We start from the raw sequence: 25,449 nt of genomic DNA on the forward strand, positions 1-25,449 counted from the left end.
ACTTGTTAAAAAGGTTTTGTTAGATAAGTCACACAGTTTTGATTAGTTCTAACCTGATAAGAACATTCCATTGTGTTAGTATGTTTATTTTGAAAAAAAAAAAAAAAATTAATCTGCTACCATCATCTTCAGTCTTGAAAAAATTCTTGTCATAGCTGTCAGAAATAAGATCCGTACGAAATATGTTTTATTCTGGTTCATTGCTTTCTTTCAAGGATGTTGGTAGCCGGAATTTTAAATGTTGAAGGCAATACCTTTTCCCAGAAAATCCTTTCTTAGCTCTTACCGGGACCTGGCAAAAATCAGGCAGATTTTATCATAGATTTAGTTTGGACCGGGTCCTCAGAACAGGTAATTCAAGTTTACAGTGAATTTAGATACCATCAGGTCCCAAGAGGAAGGGGTCAAGTTTTATGTGATAAAAGTCTCTCCTGTAAATGTGAAAAAGCTTTTGTACAGTTATGAATGGTGAGAAATAAACCCATAATGAGTTTTATAGGATGTGGTCTGACTTTTTGGCAAGACACCTATTTTCTCTAAAGAAAATGGAGATATATGAAAGTCGAATAAAATCACATAGAAAATAACCAGACAGACATTTAACATAGCATATAATATGAAAGGGTACATTTTCCACCTGACCTTATCAAAATTCTCAAGTATCTGGTAGTTTTTTTAGGGACATGATTTCGTTTCATAGTATACAAACGATCATTTTTTTTGGCAAGGTGGGAAGGGGAGGAAGAGGGTGTCATCCAGTACCTGCCATCCGGAATACGTCCACGAGCCGAATTTCATCTTGCAACGTTGATCATCGAAAGGAAACCACGTGATATCAATTTTGCAAGTGGACTTGAATATGCCGGGCGGGATGTACAGGCAGTTTCCGTTGGACGACACCACCACTTTCGTTGGATAAGTTCCGTCGAAACCTTCGTCGGCACTGTTGGTGATTGTTACTGCGGTTAGTAAGGGTGTAGGGTGAAGGTCCCAGGGAACTTTTTGTTTTGTTAATATACTTCAGATCAGTTCAATAGATTTTTTTTCGACATATTTCGTATAGAGTCGTACAGAATACTTTTGTGTGGTAAGAAATTTTCCTAGTATAAAAATTAGTCGTAATGATCAGGAATTTATACAAAAGTGAAAGATATTTCTATTTTATGACGAATGGGAATTCTCGAACTTAAACTCGATATTTACTTGATGCTTTCATCAGACATCATGTACTTTTTCATGGCCACTAGATCATTACTTTTTTCAATTCTTATTTTATTTTTTTTAACTCATCTCTGATAAGGACATCTCTCACTTGCGATATTCCTGATAAGCATTACGAAGACCAAAAATTTTTTTTTTACAATAATATTGAAATTAGTGATGGAATCATGAGGAGAATATTCCACGTGACGAAGTGGCTTCAAAAGGAGTAGCCTTAATCACCAAAGGTTTGACTTTTTCAGGCTCACAAGACATTATTTATCAGAAATCTTTAATCAGTATTTAGATATGATCACGGAGATTAAGACTTTCCATTTGTAGTGTGATAGATTAGTTGAGCAAAATAAGATATATATCTATCTATTATATATATAAAAATTATATTTATAGATATATTATATATATATATATATAGTATATATATATATATATATATATATATATATATATATATATATATATTATATTTGCCACACTGATTATTATTAGAAAACATTTAATATCTCTTAGAACGCAAAAGAAACCTGGTAGATGTGATAGTAACATTATTTGCTGACATTTAATCTTTAGATGGAATGTGAGGGGTGTTAGTGTCCGGTTTGTAATATTCCTGTTGAGAAACATTAACTAAAAAAAGGTCAGGAACGTAGACAGAAATTCGAAAGAAGATAAAAGGAACGCAAAAAGGGAAATTAATGAGGATCCCTTCAACTTTTCGCAAAAAGTAATGGATGGCAGGAAAGTTCACGAGACGAATTATCCTAACAAAGCTATATATTTTTTTTTCCACAACGTTAATAGGATTGGCGATGCAATTAATACAAACCAAATCGAACATATGCTACATTGGTTATAGGCAGTCTGTCATTTTCTCATAAGTAACATTTTTAAGCACATGCACACGGAAATATATAAAGCTCATTAACTGTCGATCCTATTATATCCTCAGCCTGTTTAACTTAAACGCCTGAGGAGTCAGAATGCTGAAAAAGGATTACGGTAGTCTATTTACAGCTTTTTTACTCTTATTTCTAAGTGTTTGAGGGTTGTTGAACGAAGTTTTGCATTGTGTCCCATCTTAATTAATACTTTGATTGTATAAGTAGCTAAGCCGATATGGCCTGCTCTAAGAGCAAGAACCCGTGCTGGCATAAGGCCAGGCAAATCTAAGAATAACAACAGCTAAACTTTCAACTCTTTTCGAACACAATACGGTAGAAATGGGTCCATCTCAGATGCTACTACGTCTTTTCAAGAAAAATATGTAAGATTAAATATTGATGAACTTTTTATGATTGTAGAAGAAACCCTACCTGTCTGCTTTCTGTCCACATAAATGAAATAAGCCCAGAACAGTACATCGAGGGCAATGAGTGGTACGAATTTTTGCCAGCGCATTCTGGCTATTGATGATGACCTCTCAACGCTAAAAGCAAAATCATCCCGTATAATGGCTTTCAGCTGGATTAGCCTCATAATTAATTTCGTTAAACTAATTATTGCAGCTGGCTGGTCACCATTATACACAAATCTAATAAGCTATTACTGTGGTGCGAGTTTTGGTCTTTTTTTTTTTTTTTGTCACTTTTCAATTGGTGTTAGTGACAAAATTGCGTGAAAGTCTACCGTTAGTGTGTTAATGATATTAATGTGACTATTTGGACCCATGACATGCAAGTGTTATTGAACTGTAAGTCCATTTCAAACCAGTCGAAAAAACTAACAAATTCTCTCTCTCTCTCTCTCTCTCTCTCTCTCTCTCTCTCTCTCTCTCTCTCTCTCTCTCCAAAATAAGAAAAATAAAGTTCATGCACTTTCCAAAAAAATCATATTCTTTCTCTCTCAAAAAAATGAATAAAAAAATCATGCAACCCTCTCTCTCTCTAAAATAAAAAATAAATAAAAAAATATTCATGCACTTTTTAGAAGGAAAATCTCTCTCTCTCTCTCTCTCTCTCTCTCTCTCTCTCTCTCTCTCTCTCTCTCTCTCTCTCTAAGATAAAAAGAAAAAAAAACATTCATGCACTTCCTAAAAAAAGACCACGAATTTCTCTCTCTCTAAAATAAGAAGTTAAAAAAAAAAAAACATTCGTGCACTTTCAACAAGAAAAAATCACGAACTCTCTCTCTCTCTCTCTCTCTCTCTCTCTCTCTCTCTCTCTCTCTAACCTGCCAAGCATTGTATGTCCACGACCCGAACTTCAGCGTGCACTTCTGAGTGTCAAAGGGAAACCATGTGATATCAATTTTGCAACTGCTGATAAAGATCCCCGGAGGCTGATAGGACATATTGCCCGCACTGTTCACTTCCACGTTCACTTGGTAGGTGCTGTCGAAGCGTTCGTCCGCGCTGAAAACAGTCACGTCGCGTTCATTTCCTTAGTAAGGCTCAGGTGAAGGGAATAGGTGCGTTTATAGACTAATGCATAACTTCTCGCACGAATGGATGACATCGAATATGGAGCATATTTCGCCAATTTTTTTATTTCATCATTTTTGTGTTTTGGCTGTTGTTTTTGTTTTACTTTTCTCTTTGTCTGTAATTACCTTACGTGTTCCTTAGAGGATGGATTGAAAAATATTTTTCTAGTATTAATTCGCTCAATGATCTCGCAGTTAATTGCGGTGCACTGTACGTATTACTTAAGGTTCTTTGCAGCGTGCCTTCGACCCCCTAGCTGCAACCCCTTCCATTCCTTTTACTGAACCTCCTTTCATATTCTCTTTCTTCCATTTTACTTTCCATCCTCTCCTAACAATTGTTTCATAGTGCAACTGCTTTGAGGTTTTCCTACTGCAACACCTTTCAAACCTCATACTGTCCATTTCCGTTTCAGCGCTGAATGGCTTTAGTTGCCCCAGTGCTTGGCATAATGCCAAAAATCTTTATAAACCAAAATAAAATATCGTCCTGGATAGCTTACATGAGTACATATTTTCTTCGTTGATACACTGGAGCTGTTGGCAGTGAAATCAGCCATGAGTATCACGGTGTTCTTTCTGGTAAAATTTGCAGACAATAGGTCTAGCTAGATTTCTTTGGTGATATTGAGGACGTTTAGACGCAATTCACCGCGATTTCCAAGAAAAACTGCAACGAGGAGAGATTCCGAGAGAAATGATTTAGTCACTCACTATTATGAAGTACAGATTTTGTTTCCCATACGGGGGTAGTGCCGTCAGTGGACCTCATGCGATGTGCACTATAGGCATTACTTAAGGTTCTTTGCAGCGTCCCTTCGGCCCCTAGCTGCAACCACTTTCGCTCCTTTTACTGTACCCCTTTTCATATACTCTTTCTTCATCTTACTTTCCACCCTCTCCTAACACTTGATTCATAGTGCAGCTGCTTTTGGGGAAATGTAGATGAGAGACAGACCAGCAGTGAGAGAGAGGAGAGAGAGAGAGAGAGAGAGAGAGAGACTACAAATGAAAACAAGGAAAGGCACTCCCTCGTCGAGAGCTTGAACACTTCCAGCTATTGAGATGCAAGATACCACCAGGACGAGGAGCAGAGTCGCCTTGGGACTGGAGACGATGGTAATATCTCCGTGTCGGATGATATTGTATGATGTTGTCGAATGGCTCGCATATTTTGATGTATGCCTCGTTTTATAATTTTGCTTTAATAATTCTTGGCCTTTAACCTTATATTAGTGCAGTTTTCTTTGAAGGTTCTTAATTGGTTGGATTGTGTTTTGAAAAAAGATTCTTTTTAAGATGGTTCAGGCAAGTCTTCCGAAAAATGCATAGTTTCTCTGTTGTCAATAAACTATAATTTTTAAAGAATGAATGCAATACTTCATACAGGGACATGAGAAGGTATCTGCAGATTAAAATAGAATAATCTGGTGTAGAGCGAACGATTTATTTTCAATACATAATTGTTCCATCGATGTTTTGCTGCAGTTTGTAGGAAAATGACTTTGGTGAAAAAATTTCAGTTCAAAAAGTATCCTTATTTGATTTTACTACTTGAGAAATCGTCAACTGGGAGATGCTGTACTGTTACGAGTGGCATTGTCTTTCTTTTTTATAACACTCATATTCGGTGGCCGCGAGTTCGATTCTCGGGCACCCCATTGAGGCGTGAGAGATGTGTATTTCTGATGATAGTTCACTCTCGACGTGGTTCGGAAGTCACGTAAAGCCGTTGGTCCCGTTGCTGAATAACTACTGGTTCCGTGCAACGTAAAAACACCAAACAAACAAACAAACAATATAACACTCATATTATGATCACATGAAATGGTTTTCGTATATTTTTTGTGACGTTGACTTGCAATATTGCAATATGCCATCAGCTTACCATTAAGTTTTAATATCGTAGCTTTTCATTAAACGCGTTGAACCTACAATGCCATGTAAGGTGCTAGAGAAATCAGATGCAAGACTAATTTAGGTACCCTTCCACTTTTCTTTTATTATATTTAATTTTGTTACTCAGTTGCCGCATTGATCAGCTACGATGGATCACTTTCATTGAGTGTTTATTGATGGTCCAGATTACATTGCGGAAGATTTCTGTGTAGGAAGTTCATCCACCATTTGGTAGATATCATTGCCATGTCTTTATTTCTCGGAAGCCTGCTTATGTTCAGTAAAGTAGTTAATTTCGAGGAAATTTAAGTTGTACATTCGTCCGTTTTGAATGTTTGAGTGCTAAAAGTGCAATGAAAGTAAAGTCATTTTCCTCTTTTATAGTTTTCCATAATCTGTGGGACTTTTGGGATTAGCTAAGGTCCGATCCATCAGTAATACAGTTTTATCCGTATTTTTATAAAAAAAAAAAATTACCAGTTTTATTCTGTGTGTTTGGATTTTGTGACTCCACGGCATATTTGAGGTGGCTAAGAAGTTTTCGGTCAATGAGCATTTGTTTTCCTTTTTTGTGCGTGGTTTCTAAAAATCATTTTGTCTCCCTTTTGTGGAAGACATAGACATACCTTTCCTTGTAAGATCTGGTAAAGGAAGGTATGCCTATATCGTTGGAATAAAGACGAACTTAGGCGTGAAAAAGGAAATTTGACCTCATTCTGAAAAGGGAAATTTGACCTCGTTCTCATTTCATTTTAAGACGTCGTAAGAACTGACACATTTTCCACACATTGATCAGTTTATGTTCCTTATACATGAACGCGCCCGCGAGAGAAATACGTTATTTTTATGAAGGATAGCTATTTCCCAGTTCAGTATGAATGTTACTTATTTCTGGTAAAACGTTTTCTGATTTCTTCAAATATTGACAGTGTAGAGAAAATTCAATGTAATTGAATTTACAAAAATTTCTTGTTTAAAAAAACTGTAAGAAATGTTCAAATATTCTTTTTAGGAAAAGTGACAGTTTTTCAATAGTTTCTAGTCCCGTCTGACATAAGTAACTTAGATTGCATTGTAACTGATGCATTGATAAAGAAGTTAATATAGAAAATATTTCATTCTTTTGAACTTCCAAGATTGCTTTTAAGAATGACATACCATATGTCAATTATAACAATATCAAGACGGGAAAGATTATAGGTCAAATGTAAGAAATATCAGAAGAGATGGTATGTTTCGCCATTGTAGTGAGCTTTACAATTTAGTTCTGTATCGTTTTCTCTGTGGTTGAGCTAATTTATGGTCAGCTCTACGTAACTGCGGATAAAGCTTGACACAGGATTGATCTAGCATACGTGTAGATATAAAGTAGAAAACCCTCATGCGGCGCACTGTAGGCATTACTTAAGGTTCTTTGCAGCGTGCCTTCGGCCCCTAGCTGCAACCCCCTTTCGCTCCTTTTACTTTACCTCCTTTCATAATTCTCTTTCTTCCATCTTACTTTTCACCCTCTTATTAACAATTGATTCATAGTGTGATTGCTTAGAGGTTTTTCCTCCTGTTACACCTTTCAAACCTTTTACTTTCAATTTCCGTTTCAGCGCTGAATGACCTCATATAGGTCCCAGTGCTTGGCCTTTGTCCTAAATTATATAATTCAATTCAATTCATAGTATTTCTGAATGAATTTACTCTAGACCGCACGTAATTATACTGCCTAAATATAACGAAAGCCATTAATAGTGGCTTTGTGGTGTACCCATTAACAGTATCATCGTTATTTGTAATGATTAGGTCAAATGTTCCTTGATATATATAATATATATATATATATATATATATATATATATATATTATATGTATAACATGTATATACATACCAATATGTGTATCTTTTTATGTATGTATATAGTGTTGTGTGAGCGGTAATCTCAGTTTTAAAGGCGAGTTCGTAATTTAGATAAACTGATCTGAACTCGGAAGTTAAAAAAAAGTGACAGCGATCTCGAGTAGAGTTTCTCTCTCTCTCTCTCTCTCTCTCTCTTTCTCTCTCTCTCTCTCTCTGAGGGAAGGGCACGTCTCTTGGAAGCTTGGAGAAAGTAATTCAGAAGGGCGTCCTCTTCTTCCTGACCTGGAACGTGTATGGTTGGCTTAATGCGTAAAGTTGTTGGCCCCCAAGGACGACATTAAGTGTTTTACTCGTAGGAAAAATTATACGGGATTCCATTTCATGGTACCTTTGGGTTGCCAGCGCTCGCAAAACTTCATTCAAGTTGCAGTTTTTAGATCGTAAAAAAAAGAAAAAAAAAATATGCTATAAGCGTTAGTGCACCGTTTGAGTTCAGTAACTCCTCCATAACAGTTTTAGCTTATGGCTTGTGTGGCTTGCTTTAGAATCAGGATCTTGTATTTATTTAGCTTGTATTTCTTTAGCTCATGCTTTAGCTTGTGGCTTGCTTTGGAATCGGGGTCTTGTATTGCTTTAGCTTATGCTTTAGCGTGTGGCTTGCTTTAGAATCAGGATCTTGTATTTCTTTAGCTTGTGGCTTGCTTTGGAATCAGGGTCTTGTATTTCTTTAGCTTGTGGCTTGCTTTGGAATCAGGATCTTGTATTTCTTTAGCTTGTGGCTTGCTTTGGAATCAGGGTCTTGTATTTCCTTGCTTTTGACGAAGTTCCTATGGTGGAATTATCTTGTAACTACATGTTTTGTAAGTTTTATTGAATTTTTTTCTCCGTAGGGGGGTTAGCGCCGTCAGTGGACTTCACGGGGTGCACTATAGGCGTGACTAAAGGTTCTTTGCAGCGTGCCTTTGGCCCCCTAGCTGCAACCCCTTTCATTCCTTTGACTGCACCTCCGTTCATATTCTCTTTCTTCCATCTTCCTTTTCACCCTTTCCTGACGATTATTTCCTAGCCCAACTGCTTTGAGGTTTTCCTCCTGTTACACCTTTCAAACATATCTATTTTGAATTACCTTTCCAGTGCTGAATGACCTCATAGGTCCAAGTGCTTGGCCTTTTGGCCTAACTCCACATTCCATTCCATTTCATTTCTTGATAGGAAAATCATATAACGGCGCCGATGTAACTGAAGCTTCCCCATCAAAGGAAATAGAGGACGGTGAATTGACTATAGTAGATTCACATCAGCCGTGCATTTGATGTCTAAGCCAGTCCCTTACGACGCTCCTGATTGGCTGTTGATAAGCCAATCTCAGGTCTGGAAACTCTCAGTCTCTCTCGAGATTTCACATAGGGAGGATGTATGTTCCACCTCTCCTGAGGGATACTTTTGAAAGACGTATCCCTCAGGAGCTGTGGACCATACATCCCGCCTATGTGAACTCTCTCGAGAGACTTAGAGTTTCCAGCCCTGTTATTGGCTTATCAACAGCCATGAAAGACGTATTCCTCAGGGGTGGTGGAACATAAATCCTGCTTATGTGAACTCTCGAGAGAGACTGAGAGTTTCCAGCCCTGTCATTGGCTTATCAACAGCCAACCAGGAGCGTCGTGAAGGACTGGCCTAGACATCAAATGCACGGCTGATGTGAATCTACTATAGCCTAATGGTGTTTGTGGTTGCATTCCCGTATAATTATCTCAATTTTAGTCTTTCGAATTTAGCCGTAAGGTAGTATGGAAAACACATAAGTATTTCTCTTATTAATTTAAACAGTGTTACGGCAGATTTAGAGGCTCGTCTCATGCGAGTGTGTTTTTCAGTAGAGATGAGTTAAAAAAAAAGAGGAAGAATTATGATGCAATGAGTACTCGAGTCATTAACTCTTTTTCATGCCAGAAGATTAATGAAGGTAATACGTCCAAAGCTCGACGGTATTGCCTTTTGTATAGTGCAAGGGCTCAGTGCTAGATCATTATTTTTATTATTTTAATCATCATAGTGATTATGACTTAGTGATAGCTGTTTTGTTAACGTCATCAGTGACAAATGATGCTATTATGCTAGATTAATCAAAAGCTTGTCCTTGGTGCAAGAGAGGAGTGTCATAGTTGTTATTTGCTTATTGCTTGCATAATGCTAACTATACACTCGGTAAGCATGTTATTTGTATCGCTTTGTACTTATGTTAATTTTTTATTTTTTATTTTATTTAACCCCGGGGCGTATCCAGAAATTCGTGAAAATTAGATTTCGTGGTTATTCAGAATGTACTGGGACTGGCATAACGTAAGAAAGTTATATTTGACCGAAGATCCGCTTATTTTTCCTTCTTCAAAATTGCACATGGTAAGATGTTTTTTTTTTTTTTTTTTTTTTTTTTTTTTTTTTAACCAAAATAGCAAAACCTTGGTAAAAGTTTTTTTTTTTTTTTTTTTTTTTGTGCAAAATTGCAGCTGGTAAGATTTAAAAAAAAATTTTTTTTTTTACAAAATTGCACTTGGTAAAATTGTTTTTTGTTGTTGCAAAATTGCACTTGGTAAGAAGAATATTTTTCATTTTCCAAAATTGCACTTTGTAAGAAGAATAAACCCCTTAGTTTTTTTGTTTTTTTTTATGGTGCCGAGACTGAGACTAACGAAGCTACCTAAACATGTCCGGTCACACAAGAAAAATGTATTGATGTTCTCCGCTACGTAATGGTGACAGACTCATTCTTTAATAATAAAATCGAGTGGGTCATTCATGTTCGTTTGTATGGTGTTTTCACGTTGCACGGAACCAGTGGTTATCCAGCAACGAGACCAACGGCTTTACGTGACTTCCGAACCACGTCGAGAGGGAGCTTCTGTCACCAGAAATACCCATCTCTGACCCCTCAGTGGAATGCCCGAGAATCGAACATGCGTCCACCGAGATGGCAGGCCAAGACCAAGCCGACAACGCCAGTGAGGCGCTCCCGGATCCTGTTTGTCCTTCCCCGGATGACAGTAGGGGAGACACGACACCACAGCCACCCACCCCCTACAAACTGGTTTATCCGCCCTGGGTGGGTCGGGTAAGAATGGGAACGGGAGCGCAGTGGAGGCTGCCACCCTCTTCCCGCAAACCCGTTTGTCCGGCCCGGGGGTAGGTAGGGGGTCGGGAAGGTAGGCAATGCAAACCTATTTGTCCGCCCCTGGCGGGTAGGTAGGGAATCGGGAAGGTAGGGAAGACAGGAGCACGGGGTTCCAGCACGCATAGTGAACTCCAACAAGCTCGTTCTTTGAAGTATGATGAATGAATTTGGAGTGCTGGAAAAAAAATTAAATTCTGTAAGTAAAAACAATGGGGGATTGTTTTTAACTATTTGACCCTTGAGTTTTTGCTTCGAAGCAGTATCTGTTGGACGGTGAAATCTGGAAGTGGCAGAATTTCTTGATAATGATGCAAAAGGTTTGAATATAAAATCTATGGCATTACTATCTCAAGAATTTGAAGAGGTAGAAAAAGTATATCTTAGTTTAACCAGACCACTGAGCTGATTAACAGCTCTCCTAGGGCTGGCCCGAAGGATTAGATATTTTCACGTGGCTACGAACCAATTGGTCACCTAGCAACGGGACCTACAGCTTATTGTGGGATCCGAGTCACTTGATATCGGGAAATTAATTTCTATCACCAGAAATAAATTCCTCTGATTTCGCGTAGGCCGAGTACTTCGGACCACCGGATTGGTAGCCGAGCGCGAAAACCACTCGTCCAACGAGGAACTATGGGAAGCGGTGGTAGAACTGCATGCGCCGCTTACAGATGATGCACAATCCTTTTACTGTACCTCCGTTCATATTCTCTCTCCTCCAGCTTACTTTCCTTAGCTCTCCGTGAGGTTTTCTTCCTTGTATATCTTCAAAAACCTTCCCACTCTCAATTCCCCTCTGAGCTCCGCATGACCTCATAAGTCCCAGTGATTGGCCTCTTGCCGAAATTGTTATATTTCATTCCATTCCATTCCTTAGCCAGGCCCAAAATTGGCTTCTTCCAAATCCTACTGTTATCCGTTTTGATCTCAAAATGATTATATATATTGGTTGAGTTCGAATGACAAATTTTCAGACAATTATGATGGTTTAAAGAGTATCTATCTGATAGAGAAATTATCCGAAATTTGTTAGTGGAAATATTAATGAGAAACCTTTGCTTGTGCCACCCATAGTATAGTCAAGATTCTCATTATAATAGAATTTCTTCGACATATATAATTTCTAGTGTTTAAAGGTTTGCGAAGTTATAGGAGACTCATACGACGATGCATTGGCGTGTTCTGTATGGATAAACTGTAACTCCAGGATGCTTTCACGATTTTTAAACGGGTTCAGATAATACGCTCTCACTGAATATTTTTGTAAAGGTTGGTTATTTACTCGTGGCGTTTTTCCGTCATTCAGTTTATAAAGGAAAAGTAATATCGTTTGTAGGCCATGTTGCAAGAGCTTCCTGTTGTACTATGGCAAAAAAAAAAAGAAATGACAAGATTGTTTTTGTACAAGAAAAAGACTGCTCTATCTTCACTGATTCTTTCTGGGTATCAAGGGAAAATGAAGAAGTAATGAAAAAGTAAAATTGGAAAAGTTCGTCAGAATAGTTGACCTTTTTTTTATTCATCTGATTCAAAAGCGCTCCTTTGGCAACTTTTGACCTATCTATTATTCATACGAGGGCCAGCGGAAGTTGTGACAACGATGAATGGTCAATCAGGCAATCAGTGGATGTCTTCTTGGAACACTTTTAAGATGGCTGATTAGGCGTAAAGTTTGAATTACCCGAAGCTTCATCAATTCCTCTCGACGACCCAGGTTTTCCTCCCAAGGCTGGCGGACGGGCGTTGTGGGCGGGTTGCCACGTAAAGGATTTTTGTGTTCGTTTCTCTATGGACAGGGTAGGGCACTGCGTGACTTGCGGGAATGGCGGGACGAGAATTTGTGAGGAAATGTAAATCTGATTGTAGGGAACAGCGGAATTATTTCCAAGGGAAACTCATAAAGGCTCGACTTCGTAAATAAGCGCCTCAGTGGCGTGGTTGGTTTGTTGTTTGCTTCTCACCACGGTGGTCGCGGGTTCGATTCTCGGCCATTCCATTGAGGACTGAGAGATGTGTATGTCTGGTGATAGAAGTTCACTCTCGACGTGGTTCGGAAGTCACGTAAAGCCGTTGGTCCCGTTGCTGAATAACCACTGTTTCCATGTAACGTAAAATCACCATACAAACAAACAAACAAGACCTCGTAAATAAATCTTGAATCTGAAGGAGCCGGGTCTATCTTAATCCGGGAAAACCCGTGAGAACGTCAGTTAAATACCACCATTCCTTTTTGTTCTTGGAAAAAAAAACATCATGGCAGGACGTTCTTGAGTGTTTGAATCCTCATGAGTTTACATTGTGCCTTTCATTTGTAGCTCGTTTTTCAGTATTAACGTTTTTACGTCAGAATTTGCCTTTTACGTTGTTAGACGTGATACCATTTTTCCTCCACTGTTTTGCTGATTTTCTGCCTTGATTGCTCCTTCTTCCATATTAATAACATTTTCTGCCCCCTGCTCGTGAAACTCCTCCATCACAACACATTTATTTTCATTGAAAAGTCTTAACTTTGTCTTAATAATGATTATATGGAAAGTTTGAAGTATCTGCTGGCTGTTGCTGTTCTTTATGCCTTCCAGTAGTTAGTAGTAGAATTGAGGCATTGTTATTTAAGGAAGCAGATACTAATATCGGCGAAATCAAACTTGGCCAGTGCAGGATTTACTGAAATAAGTAATTCAGGGCGCGAAAAGGAAGGTGGATAACTGCCCATTCAGTGTGGATGTTATTGATTGATCAAACCCATTGACTTGAGCTCTCAAGCCTTTTCTCCAGTATCATGAACTGTAAAGTAAGGCTCTTGTGTAGGTGAAATGTAGGCAGTTTCTTGGAGGCGAATCAAAATGGGAACTAAGATTTGGGTCATATACGACGCGGGAAGTCTATGAGTAACTGATTAGCTATGGTCTACAACCTTCTCAAGAAAATTTTATAAATCTCCAGAATACTTGTCAAACACGTATGAGGAGAGGCCCCTCAGGTTATGGGTGAGCAACTGACTTAATTTTTGTCAATAGCCTATCAGCTATGGCCTACATTCTTCTCAAGGAAATTTTATAAATCTTCGAAATACTTTGTTTACATTTTCCTCGCATGACATTTGTTATTGCATGATTATCTTTTATTTTTTTCCTATTCATATGATATCTAGGCTTGATTGAATCCATTCGCTAATCTCACAAGGTGAATCGCAGTCTCCTGATAAGTTGTGAACTTTCTATTCAATAAGACAATCGTTGATTTACGTCACCGCACCGTTTATACCAGTTTATTGAACGAATTCAAGCGAATGGAAAATGATTTCATGACTTAAGGACCTACTGCACGATGTCTGCTTCAACATCCGGGACTTATTATGATAAGAGCAGCACTGACAAGCTGAAATGTCGGTTTATTCAGGTATTAACAGGTGGAACATCAGTTACCACCTGTCTGCGCCATTTGTTCCTGGAGATAAGTACTCAACCCAGCGTTCTTAGTACTTAAAGTAATGTTGAGAACCTCTTAACAAATATACGGATAATTTTTCCTTAAGGTGTGAACCCTGAGGTATTTATGGTGGTACAATGCAGAGATTAGGTCAACGTTGTCACTGGGGTGCGAACCAATGCTTCATTTGCACTGGGGTGCGAACCAATGCTTCATTTGCACTGGGGTACGAAGCATTGCTTCATTTGCACTGGGGTGCGAACCAATGCTTCATTTGCACTGGGGTGCGAACCAATGCTTCATTTGCACTGGGGTGTGAAGCATTGCTTCATTTGCACTGGGGTGCGAACCAAGGTCATTTGCAATTTTGGGGTGGGTTGTGGGGGGGTGGGGCGACCAATTTGGGCATCATTTTGTTGGGCGAACCAATTTGCATCATGTTGGGGCACCTGGGTTGCATAAACCAATGCATTTCATTTGGGCCTGGTTTTTGTTGAACCAAATCGCTTCATTTGCACTGGCTGCAAACCAATGTTTCATTTGCACTTGGTGTGCGAACCAATTGCTTTTCATTTGCAAACCTGGGTGGGCGAACCAATATTTCATTTCCAAACTGGGGTGAACCATCGCTTCATTTGCACTTGGGTGCAAACCAATGTTTCATTTGCACTTGGGTGCGAACCATTGTTTCATTTGCACTTGGGTGCGAACCAATGCATCATTTCCACTGGGGTGCGAACCATCGCTTCATTTGCACTGTGGTGCAAACCAATGTTTCATTTGCACTTGGGTGCGAACCAATGCTTCATTTGCACTTGGGTGCAAACCAATGCTTCATTTGCACTGGGGTGCGAACCATTGCTTCATTTGCACTGTGCTGCAAACCAATGCTTCATTTGCACTGGTATGCGAACCAATGTCTCATTTGCACTGGGGTGCGAACCATTGTTTCATTTGCACTCGGGTGCAAACCAATGCATCATTTCCACTGGGGTGCGAACCATCGCTTCATTTGCACTGGGGTGCAAACCAATGTTTCATTTGCACTTGGGTGCGAACCAATGCTTCATTTGCACTTGGGTGCAAACAAATGCTTCATTTGCACTGGGGTGCCAACCAATGCTTCATTTGCACTGGGGTGGGAACCATTGCTTCATTTGCACTGGGCTGCAAACCATTGCTTCATATGCACTGGTATGCGAACCAATGTTTCATTTGCACTGGGGTGCGAACCAATGTTTCATTTGCACTGGGGTGCGAACCAAAGTTTCATTTGCACTGGGGTGCGAACCAATGTTTCATTTACACTGGGGTGCGAACCAATACTTCATTTGCACTGGGGTGCGAACAAATGCTTCATTTGCACTGGGGTGCGAACCAATGCTTCATTTGCGCTTAACCCTTAAACGCCGAAGCGGTAAAAATCAAAACCTCTCCCGAATGCCGGGGCCGGTTTGGAGTGAGCGCGGAAGCAGAAAAAATAACTTTTTCAAAAAATCACAGCGCACTTAGTTTTGAAGATTAAGAGTTCATTTTTGGCTCCTTTTTTCGTCATTGCCTGAAGTGTAGTATGCAACCATCAGAAATGATAAAAATGATCATTATCATATATAAATAATGTGATATATGATAGTGCAAAAACGAAATTTCATATATAATTGTATTCAAATCGCGCTGTGCGCAAAACGGTTAAAAGTAACAAGTTACTTTTTTTTCGTTATAATGTAAACTAAATTTAAATTTTTTTGGTATATAACACATTGTAAAACGATAAAAGCAACACAGAGAAACTATTATCACAAAATGATGCATGAATTCGTAACGTGCGGACGTAAAAAAATAAATTATTTTTTAATTCACCATAAATCTAAATATTGTTATAGAGACTTCGAATTTGTTTCAAGATGAAGTTAAATGATGGAATATTACGATATTGTAAGAGTTTTAGCTTACAATTGCAGTTTTCGACCATTTCGGACGAGTTAAAGTTGACCAAATGTCGAAATTTTTTTATAAATTTTTTTTATATGCAATTATTTCGGAAATTAGAAAAGCTACAACCTTCAAATATTTTTCCTTTTATTCTACATGACATTGCGCACATTTTAATATATAAAACTCTATGAAATGCCTAATATGAAACGGAGCAAATTTTCCGAGAATGCGATGTATGCAATTCGGAGATTTTTGGCGGAGAATCCGCGCGCGGAGGGAAGGAAAGTTTTTTCATAAATTCACCATAAATCGAAATATTGTGCTAGAGACTTCCAATTTGTTGCAAAATGAAAGTAAATGATTGAATATTACTAAAATATAAGAGTTTTAGCTTACAATTGCGTTTTTCGACCATTTCGGTAGAGTCAAAGTTGACCGAACATGGTTTTTTCTCTATTTATCGTGATTTATATGCAAATATTTCGAAAATGAGAAAAGCTACAACCTTCAATTATTTTTCGTTGTATTCTACATGAAATTGCGCACATTTTCATATATAAAACTTTATGTAACGGCTAATTTAAAATGGTGCAAACATTACCACAATCGCACATATGATTTTTTCGGAAGAGTTACCGCGCGGACGTAAGGAAAATGTTATTTTTTTCATAAATTCACCATAAATCGAAATATTGTGCTAAAGACTTCCAATTCGTTACAAGGTGAAGGTAAATGATTGAATATTACTAAAATATAAGAGTTTTAGCTTACAATTGCGTTTTTCGACCATTTCGGTAGTCAAAATTGACCGAAGGTTGAAAATTTGTCACTTATCATTTTTTATATGAAAATATTTCAAAACTGTTAAAAGCTACAACCATGGGTTGTTTTTAGTTGTATTGTGCATGAAATTGCGCACATTTCCATATATAAAACTTTATGTAACGGCTAATTTTAAAATGGTGCAAACATTACCACAATCGCATGTATGATTTTTTCGGAAGAGTTACGGCGCGGACATAAGGAAAACGTTTTTTCATAAATTCACCATAAATCGAAATATTGTGCTAGAGACTTCCAATTTGTTGCATAATTAAGGTAAATAGTTGAATATTACTACAATATAAGCGTTTTAGCTTACAATTGTGTTTTTCGACCATTTCGGTAGAGTCAAAGTTGACCGAAGGTTGAAATTTTGGCACTTATCGTTATTTATATAGAAATATTTCAAAACTGATAAAAGCTACAATCATGAGTATTTTATTGTTGTATTCTAAATGAAATTGCGCACATTTTCATATATATTACTTCATGTAATGGATAATTTAAAACGGTGCAAAAATTATGTCAAAGTGACGAAATAATTTTTGAGATGTGTCACTGATACTTTTTAGTGCGATAAGAAAGAAATTCGCGATTGCGCGCCTGCGTAACGATTGTAAACAAAACAACGCCTTGATCCGTGAACTCCCAGCATCCCCCAAAGCGCGTGATTCAAAAGTTTTCGGCTGGTAGGCCTAAAAGTATTTTTCCGCAAATTTAAAAAAAAACTTTTTTGAGTCGACATATGGTACGTCCATTCAGCATACGGGGGACATTTTGACTCGACGTTTAATGCGTCCATTCGGCGTTTAAGGGTTAAGTGTGAGAAATTGTTTCATTTGCACTGGGTTGCGAACCAATGCTTATTTGCACTGGGGTGCAAATAAATGCTTCATTTGCACTGGGGTGCAAACCATTGCTTCATTTGCACTAGGGTGCAAACCAATGCTTCATTTGCACTGGGGTGCGAACAAATGCTTCATTTGCACTGGGGTGCGAACCAATGCTTCATTTGCACTTAAGTGCGAGAAATTGTTTCATTTGCACTGGGGTGCAATCCAATGCTTCATTTGCATGGGGGTGCGAACCAATGCTTCATTTGCTCTGGGGTGCGAACCAATGTTTCATTTGCACTGGGGTGCGAACCAATGCTTCATTTGCACTGGGTTCCAAACCATTGCTTCATTTGCACTGGGGTGCGAACCAATGCTTCATTTGCACTGGGGTGCAAACCAATGCTTCTTTTGCAGTGGGGTGCGAACCATTGCTCCATTTGCACTGGGGTGTGAAACGATGCTTCATTTGCACTGGGGTGCGAACCATTGCTTCATTTGCACTGTGGTGCAAACCATTGCTTCATATGCACTGGGGTGCAAACCAATGCTTCATTTGTACTGGGGTGCGAACCAATGCTTCATTTGCACTTAAGTGCGAATCATTGCTTCATTTGCACTGGGGTATGAACCAATGCTTCATTTGCTCTGGGGTGCGAACCAATGCTTCATTTGCACTGGGGTGAGAACCAATGCTTCATTTGCACTGGGGTGTGAAACGATGCTTCATTTGCACTGGGGTGCGAACCATTGCTTCATTTGCACTGGGGTGCGAACCATTGCTTCATATGCACTGGGGTGCGAACCAATGCTTCATTTGTACTGGGGTGTGAACCAATGCTTCATTTGAGCTGGGGTGTGAACCACTGCTTCATTTGCACTGGGGTGCGAACCAATGCTTCATTTGAACTGGGATGCAAACCATTGCTTCATTTGCACTGGGGTATGAACCATTGCTTCATTTGTACTGGGGTGCGAACCATTGCTTCATTTGCACTTGGGTGCAAAGCATTGCTTTATTTGCACTGGGGTGCGAATCATTGCTTCATTTGCACTGGGGTGCAAACAATTGCTTCATTTATACAGGGTGCGAAGAATTGTTTCATTTGCACTGGGGTGCGAACCATTGCTTCATTTGCACTGGGGTGCGAGCAATTGTTTCATTTGCACTGGAGTGCGAACCATGTCTTCATTTGCACTGGGGTGCAAACCAATGCTTCATTTGCACTGGGGTGCGAACCAATGCTTCATTTGCACTGAAGTGCAAACCATTGCTTCATTTGCTATGGGTGTGAACCAATGCTTACGTTTGCACTGGGGTGCGAACCAATGCTTCCTTTGCACTGGGGTGCGAACCAATGCTTCATTTGCACTGGGGTGTGAACCAATGCCTCATTTGCACTGGGGTGCAAACTAATGCTTCATTTGCACTGGGGTGCAATCATTGCTTCATTAGCACTGGGGTGCAAACCATTGCTTCATATGCACTGGGGTGCAAACCAATGCTTCACTTGCACTGGGGTGCGAACCAATGCTTCATTTGAGCTGGGGTGCGAACCAATGCTTCATTTGCACTGGGTGAAACCAATGCTTCATTTGCACTGGGGTGCGAATCATTGCTTCATTTGCACTGGGGTGCGAACCATTGTTTCATTTGCCTTGGAGTGTGAACCAGTGCATAATTTGCACTGGGGTGCTAACCAATGTTTCATTTGCACTTGGGTGCGAACCATCGCTTCATTTGCACTGGGGTGCGAACCAATGTTTCATTTGCACTTGGGTGCGAACCAATGCTTCATTTGCACTAGGGTGCGAACCAATGCTTCATTTGCACTGGGGTACGAACCATTGCTTCATTTGCACTGGGCTGCAAACCAATGCTTCATTTGCACTGGTATGCGAACCAATGTTTCATTTGCACTGGGGTGCGAACCAAAGTTTCATTTTCACTGGGGTGCAAACCAATGTTTCATTTGCACTGGGTTGCGAACCAATGCTTCATTTGCACTGGGGTGCGAACAAATGCTTCATTTGTACTGGGTTGCGAACCAATGCTTCATTTGCAGTGCGAGAAATTATTTCATTTGCACTGGGGTGCGAACCAATGCTTATTTGCACTGGGGTGCGAACACATGCTTCATTTGCACTGGGGTGCGAACCATTGCTTCATTTGCTCTAGGGTGCAAACCAATGCTTCATTTGCACCGGGGTGCGAACAAATGCTTCATTTGCACTGGGGTGCGAACCAATGCTTCATTTGCACTTAAGTGCGAGAAATTGTTTAATTTACACTGGGGTGCAAACCAATGCTTCATTTGCACTTGGGTGCGAACCAATGCTTCATTTGCTCTGGGTTGCGAACCATTGCTTCATTTGCACTGGGGTGCGAACCAGTGCTTCATTTGCACTGGGTTCCAAACCATTGCTTCATTTGCACTGGGGTGCAAACCAATGCTTCATTTCCACTGGGGTGCGAACCAATGCTTCTTTTGCAGTGGGGTGCGAACCAGTGCTCCATTTGCACTGGGGTGTGAAACAATGCTTAATTTGCACAGATGTGCAAACAAATACTTTTTTTGCACTTAAGTGCGAATCATTGCTTCATTTGCACTGGGGTATGAACCAATGCTTCATTCACTCTGGGGTGCGAACCAATGCTTCCATTGCACTGGGGATGCGAAACCCAATGCTTCATTTGCCCTTAAGTGTGACAAAAAAAAAATGCTTCATTTGCTTTGGGGTGCGCAACCAATTTAGGCTTACATGAAACTGGGATTTGTGGCGAACAATTTGCTCAAATTTGCATGGGGTGTGAACAATGCTTAATTTGCACAGATGTGCAAAACAAATAACTTTTTTTTGCACTTAAGTGCGGAACATTGCTTCATTTGCACTGGGGTATGAACCAATGCTTCATTCACTCTGGGGTGCGAACCAATGCTTCTTTTTGCACTGGGATGCGAACCCCCCCCAATGCTTCATTTGCCCTTTCAAGTGCGGAAATCATTGCTTCATTTGCACTAGGGGGTGAACAATCGCTTCATTTCTCTGGGGTGCGAACCAATGCTTTCATTGCACTGGGGTGCGAACCAATGCTTCATTTGCACTGGGGTGTGAAACAATGCTTCATTTGCACTGGGGTTGCGAACCATTGCTTCATTTGCACTGGGGGGCAAACCATTGCTTCATATGCACTGGGGTGCGAACCAATGCTTCATTTGCTCTGGGTTGCGAACCATTGCTTCATTTGCACTGGGGCGCGAACCAGGATTCATTTGCACTGGGTTCAAACCTATTGTTCATTTGCACTGGGGTGCGAACCAATGCTTCATTTCCACTGGGGTGCGAACCAATGCTTCTTTTGCAGTGGGGTGCGAACCAGTGCTCCATTTGCACTGGGGTGTGAAACAATGCTTAATTTGCACAGATGTGCAAACAAATACTTTTTTTGCACTTAAGTGCAAATCATTGCTTCATTTGCACTGGGGTATGAACCAATGCTTCATTCACTCTGGGGTGCGAACCAATGCTTCATTTGCACTGGGATGCGAACCAATGCTTCATTTGCCCTTAAGTGCGAATCATTGCTTCATTTGCACTAGGGTGTGAACCAATGCTTCATTTGCTCTGGGGTGCGAACCAAGCTTTTCTTTTGCACTGGGGTTGGGCGAACCAATGCCTTCCTTTATGGGGTGGGGTTGAAACAATGCTTCATTTGCACTGGGGGGGGGGGGGTTTTTTTTTTTTTTTTGCGAAACCATTGCTTCATTTGCCACTGGGGGGCAAACCATTGCTTCATAATGCACTGGGTGCGAAACCAATGCATTTCATTTTGGGCCTGGCGTGCTTCCAATTTGCTTCCATTTGATTCTTTTGGGTTGGGTGAACCAATGCGTCATTTGCACTGGGGGTGCGAAACCAATGCTTCATTTGAACCTGGGGGGATTCAACCATTGCTTCATTTGCACTGGGGTGTGAACCATTGCTTCATTTGTACTGGGGTGTGAACCAATGCTTCATTTGCACTTGGGTGCGAAGCATTGTTTCATTTGCACTGGGGTGCGGACCATTGCTTCATTTGCACTGGGGTGCAAAATATTGCTTCATTTGTACAGGGTACAAAGCATTGTTTCATTTGCACTGGGGTGCGAACCATTGCTTCATTTGCACTGGGGTGCAAACAATTGCTTCTTTTGTACAGGGTACAAAGCATTGTTTCATTTGCACTGTGTGCCAACTTTTTGCTTCATACTGGGGCATGCGTGGGGTGAAACCAATGCTTCATTTGCAACTGGGGTGTGCGCACCAATGCTTCATTTGCACTGGGGTGCAAACCAATGCTTCATGTGCACTGGGGTGCAACCAATTGCTTTATTTTGCTGGGGTTGCAACCTTTAATTTTGCTTTTCATTTTGGGCACTGGGGTGTTTTTCGAACAATGCTTCATTTAAGCCACTGGGGTGCCAAACGAAAACCAATGCTTCATACTTGCACTGAGAGTGCGAACCATGCTTCATTTGCACTGGGGTGCAACAATCCTTCATTTTTGAGCTGGGGTGCGAACCAATGCTGTCCATTTTGCTGGTGCGAACCATTGCTTCATTTGCACTGGGGTGCAAACCAAAGCTTCATTTGTACTGGGGTGCGAACCATTGCTTCATTTGCACTGGGGTGCGAACCATTGGTTTATTTGCACTATAGTGCGAACCAATGCATAATTTGCACTGGATTGCGAACCATTCCTTCATTTGTACTGGGGTGCGAACCATTGTTTCATTTGCACTGGAGTGCGAACCAATGCTTCATTTGCACTGGGGTGCGATCCATTGCTTCATTTGCACTGGAGGGCGAACCAATGCATCATTTGCACTGGAGTGCGAACCGTTGCTTCCATTGCACTGGGGTGCGAAACATTGCTTCATTTGCACTGGGGTGCGAACCAATGCTTCATTTGCACTGGGGTGCTAACCATTGCTTCATTTGCACTGGGGTGCAAACGAATGCTTCTTTTGCACTTGGGTGCGAACCATTCTTCATTTGCACTGGGTTGCGAACCTATGCTTCATTTGCACTGGGTGCGAACCAATGCTTCATTTGCACTGGGTGCGAACCAATGCTTCATTTGCACTGGGGTGCTAACCATTGCTTTATTTGTACTGGGTTGCGAACCAGTTCTTCATTTTCACTTGGGTACGAACCATTGCTTCGTTTGCACTGGGGTTGAAACAATGCTTCATTTGCACTGGGGTGCGAACCATTCCTTCATTTGCACTGAGGTGCAAACCATTGCTTCATTTGCAGCTGGGTGTGAAACAATGCTTCATTTGCAATGGGTTGCCAACTAATGCTTCAATAGCACTGGGGTGCGAACCATTGCTTCATTTGCACTGGTGTGCAAACCATGTCTTCATTTGCACTGGGGTGCTGAGCATTGTTTCATTTGCACTGGGGTGCGAACTAATGCTTCATTTGCAGTGGGGTGTGAAACAATGCTTCATTTGCAGTGGGTTGCCAACTAATGCTTCATTTGCACTGGGGGGCGAACCATGTCTGCATTTGCACTGGGGTGCGAACCATGTCTTCATTTGCACTGGGGTGCGAACCATTGCTTCATTTGCACTGTGTTGCGAATTTCATTTGCACTGGGGTGCGAACCAATGCTTCATTCGCAGTGGAGTGTGAAACAATGCTTCATTTGCAATGGGTTGCCAACTAATGCTTCCTTTGCACTGGGGTGCGAACCATTGCTTCATTTGCACTGGGGTGCGAACCATGGCTTCATTTGGACGGCGATGCGAATATTGCTTCATTTGCACTGGGTTGTGAACCAATGTTTCAATTGCACTGGGGTGCGAACCATTGCTTCATTTGCACTGGGATGCAAAGCATTGTTTCATTTGCAATGGGGTGCGAACCATTGTTTTATTTGCAGTGGGTTTCCAACTAATGCTTCATTTGCACTGGGGTGCGAACCATGTCTTCATTTGCATTGTGGTGTGAACTAATGCTTCATTTGCACTGGGGTGCAAACCATTGCTTCATTTGCAATGGGTAGCGAACCAATGCTTCATTTGCACTGTGCTGCGAACCATTGCTTCATTTGCACTTTGGTGTGAACCAATGCTTCATTTGCATTGGGGTGCGAACCAGTGCTTCATTTGCACCGGGGTGTAAACTATTGCTTCATTTGAACTGTGGTCCGAAGCATTGTTTCATTTGCACTGGGGTGCGAACAAGTTTCATTTGCACTGGGGTGCGAACCAATGCTTCATTTGCACTGGGGTGCGAACCAATGCTTCATTTGCACTGGGTTGTGAACCAATGCTTCATTTGCACTGGGTTGCGAACCAATGCCTAATTTGCGCTGGGGTGCGAAGCATTGTTTCATTTGCATTGGTGTGTGAAATAATGCTTCATTTGCAATGGGTTGCCAACTAATACTTCATTTGCACTGGGGTGCGAACCATGTCTTCATTTGCACAGGGGTACGAACCATTGCTTCATTTGCACTGGGTTGCGAAACAATGCTTCATTTGCACTGTGGTGCAAACCATTGCTTCATTTGCATTGTGGTGCGAACCAATGCTTCATTTGCACTGGGGTGCAAACCAGTGCTTCATTTGCACTAGGGTGCAAAACATTGCTTCATTTGCACTGGGGTGCAAACCGTTGTTTCATTTGTGGTTGGGTGCAAACCAATGCTTCATTTGCACTGGGGTGCAAAACAGTTGCTTTTAATTAGCACGGTGTGCAAAACCAATGCTTCATTTGCACTGGGTTGCGAACCAATGCTTCATTTGCACTGGGTTGCGAACCAATGCTTCATTTGCACGGGGGTGCGAACCAATGCTTCATTTCCATAGGGGTGCGAACCAATGCTTCATTTGCACTGGGGTGCAAACCAATGCTTCTTTTGTATGGGGGTGCAAACCATTGCTTCATTTGTACGGGGGTGTATACCATTGCTTCATTTGCACTGGGGTGCAAACCGTTGTTTCATTTGTGGTTGGGTGCAAACCAATGCTTCATTTGCTGTGGGGTGCAAAACATTGCTTAATTAGCACTGTGGTGCAAACCAATGCTTCATTTGCACTGGGTTGCGAACCAATGCTTCATTTGCACTGGGTTGCGAACCAATGCTTCATTTGCACGGTGGTGCGAACCATTGAATCATTTGCACTGGGGTGCGAACCATTGCATCATTTGCACTGGGGTGCGAACCATGCATTCATTTGCACTATTTGTGTGCGAACCAATGCATCATTTGCACTGGGGTGCGAACCATTGAATCATTTGCACTGGGGTGCGAACCATTGCATCATTTGCACTGGGGTGCGAACCATTACATCATTTGCACTGGGGTGCAAACCATTGCATCATTTGCACTGGGGTGCGAACCATTGCATCATTTGCACTGGGGTGCGAACCATTGCTTAATTTGCATTGGGGTGCGAACCATTGCATCATTTGCACTGGGGTTGGAACCATTGCTTCATTTGCACTGGGATGCAAACCATTGCTTCATTTGCACTGGGGTGCGAAGCATTGTTTCATTTGCACTGGGGTGCGAACCAATGCTGCATTTGCACGGGGGTACGAACCATTGCTTCATTTGCACTGGAGTGCGAACCAATGCTTCATTTGCACTGGGGTGCAAAGCATTATTTCATTTGCACTGTGGTGCGAAGCATTGTTTCATTTGCACTGGTTGCTAACCATTGCTTCAGTTGCACTGGGGTGCGAACCATGTCTTCATTTGCACTGGGGTGCGAACCATTGCTTCATTTGCACTGGGGTACGAAGTATCGTTTCATTTGCTCAGGGTTGTGAAGCATTGTTTCATTTGCAGTGGGGTGTGAAACAAT

The 25,449-nt window shown here is 40.9% G+C and overlaps 2 protein-coding genes across 44 annotated transcripts in view; one reads left to right on the plus strand and one right to left on the minus strand.

Moving 5' to 3' along the window:
* The window catches only part of LOC135205461 (uncharacterized), a 512,397-nt gene that overhangs the window by 313,047 nt on the left and 173,901 nt on the right, over positions 1 to 25,449 (plus strand). The window lies entirely within an intron of this gene.
* LOC135205456 (neuronal acetylcholine receptor subunit alpha-7-like) overlaps positions 1 to 25,449 on the minus strand; it is a 479,209-nt gene that overhangs the window by 123,012 nt on the left and 330,748 nt on the right. For all 42 annotated transcript variants that reach the window (XM_064236060.1, XM_064236073.1, XM_064236063.1 and 39 more), the window contains one exon: positions 763 to 943. In XM_064236060.1, the coding sequence (XP_064092130.1) occupies positions 763 to 943 (181 nt within the window). The remainder of the gene's footprint in view (positions 1 to 762; positions 944 to 25,449) is intronic.

The sequence above is a fragment of the Macrobrachium nipponense genome, chromosome 24 (genome assembly GCF_015104395.2).
Source record: "Macrobrachium nipponense isolate FS-2020 chromosome 24, ASM1510439v2, whole genome shotgun sequence".
Taxonomy (NCBI): Eukaryota; Metazoa; Arthropoda; class Malacostraca; order Decapoda; family Palaemonidae; genus Macrobrachium; species Macrobrachium nipponense.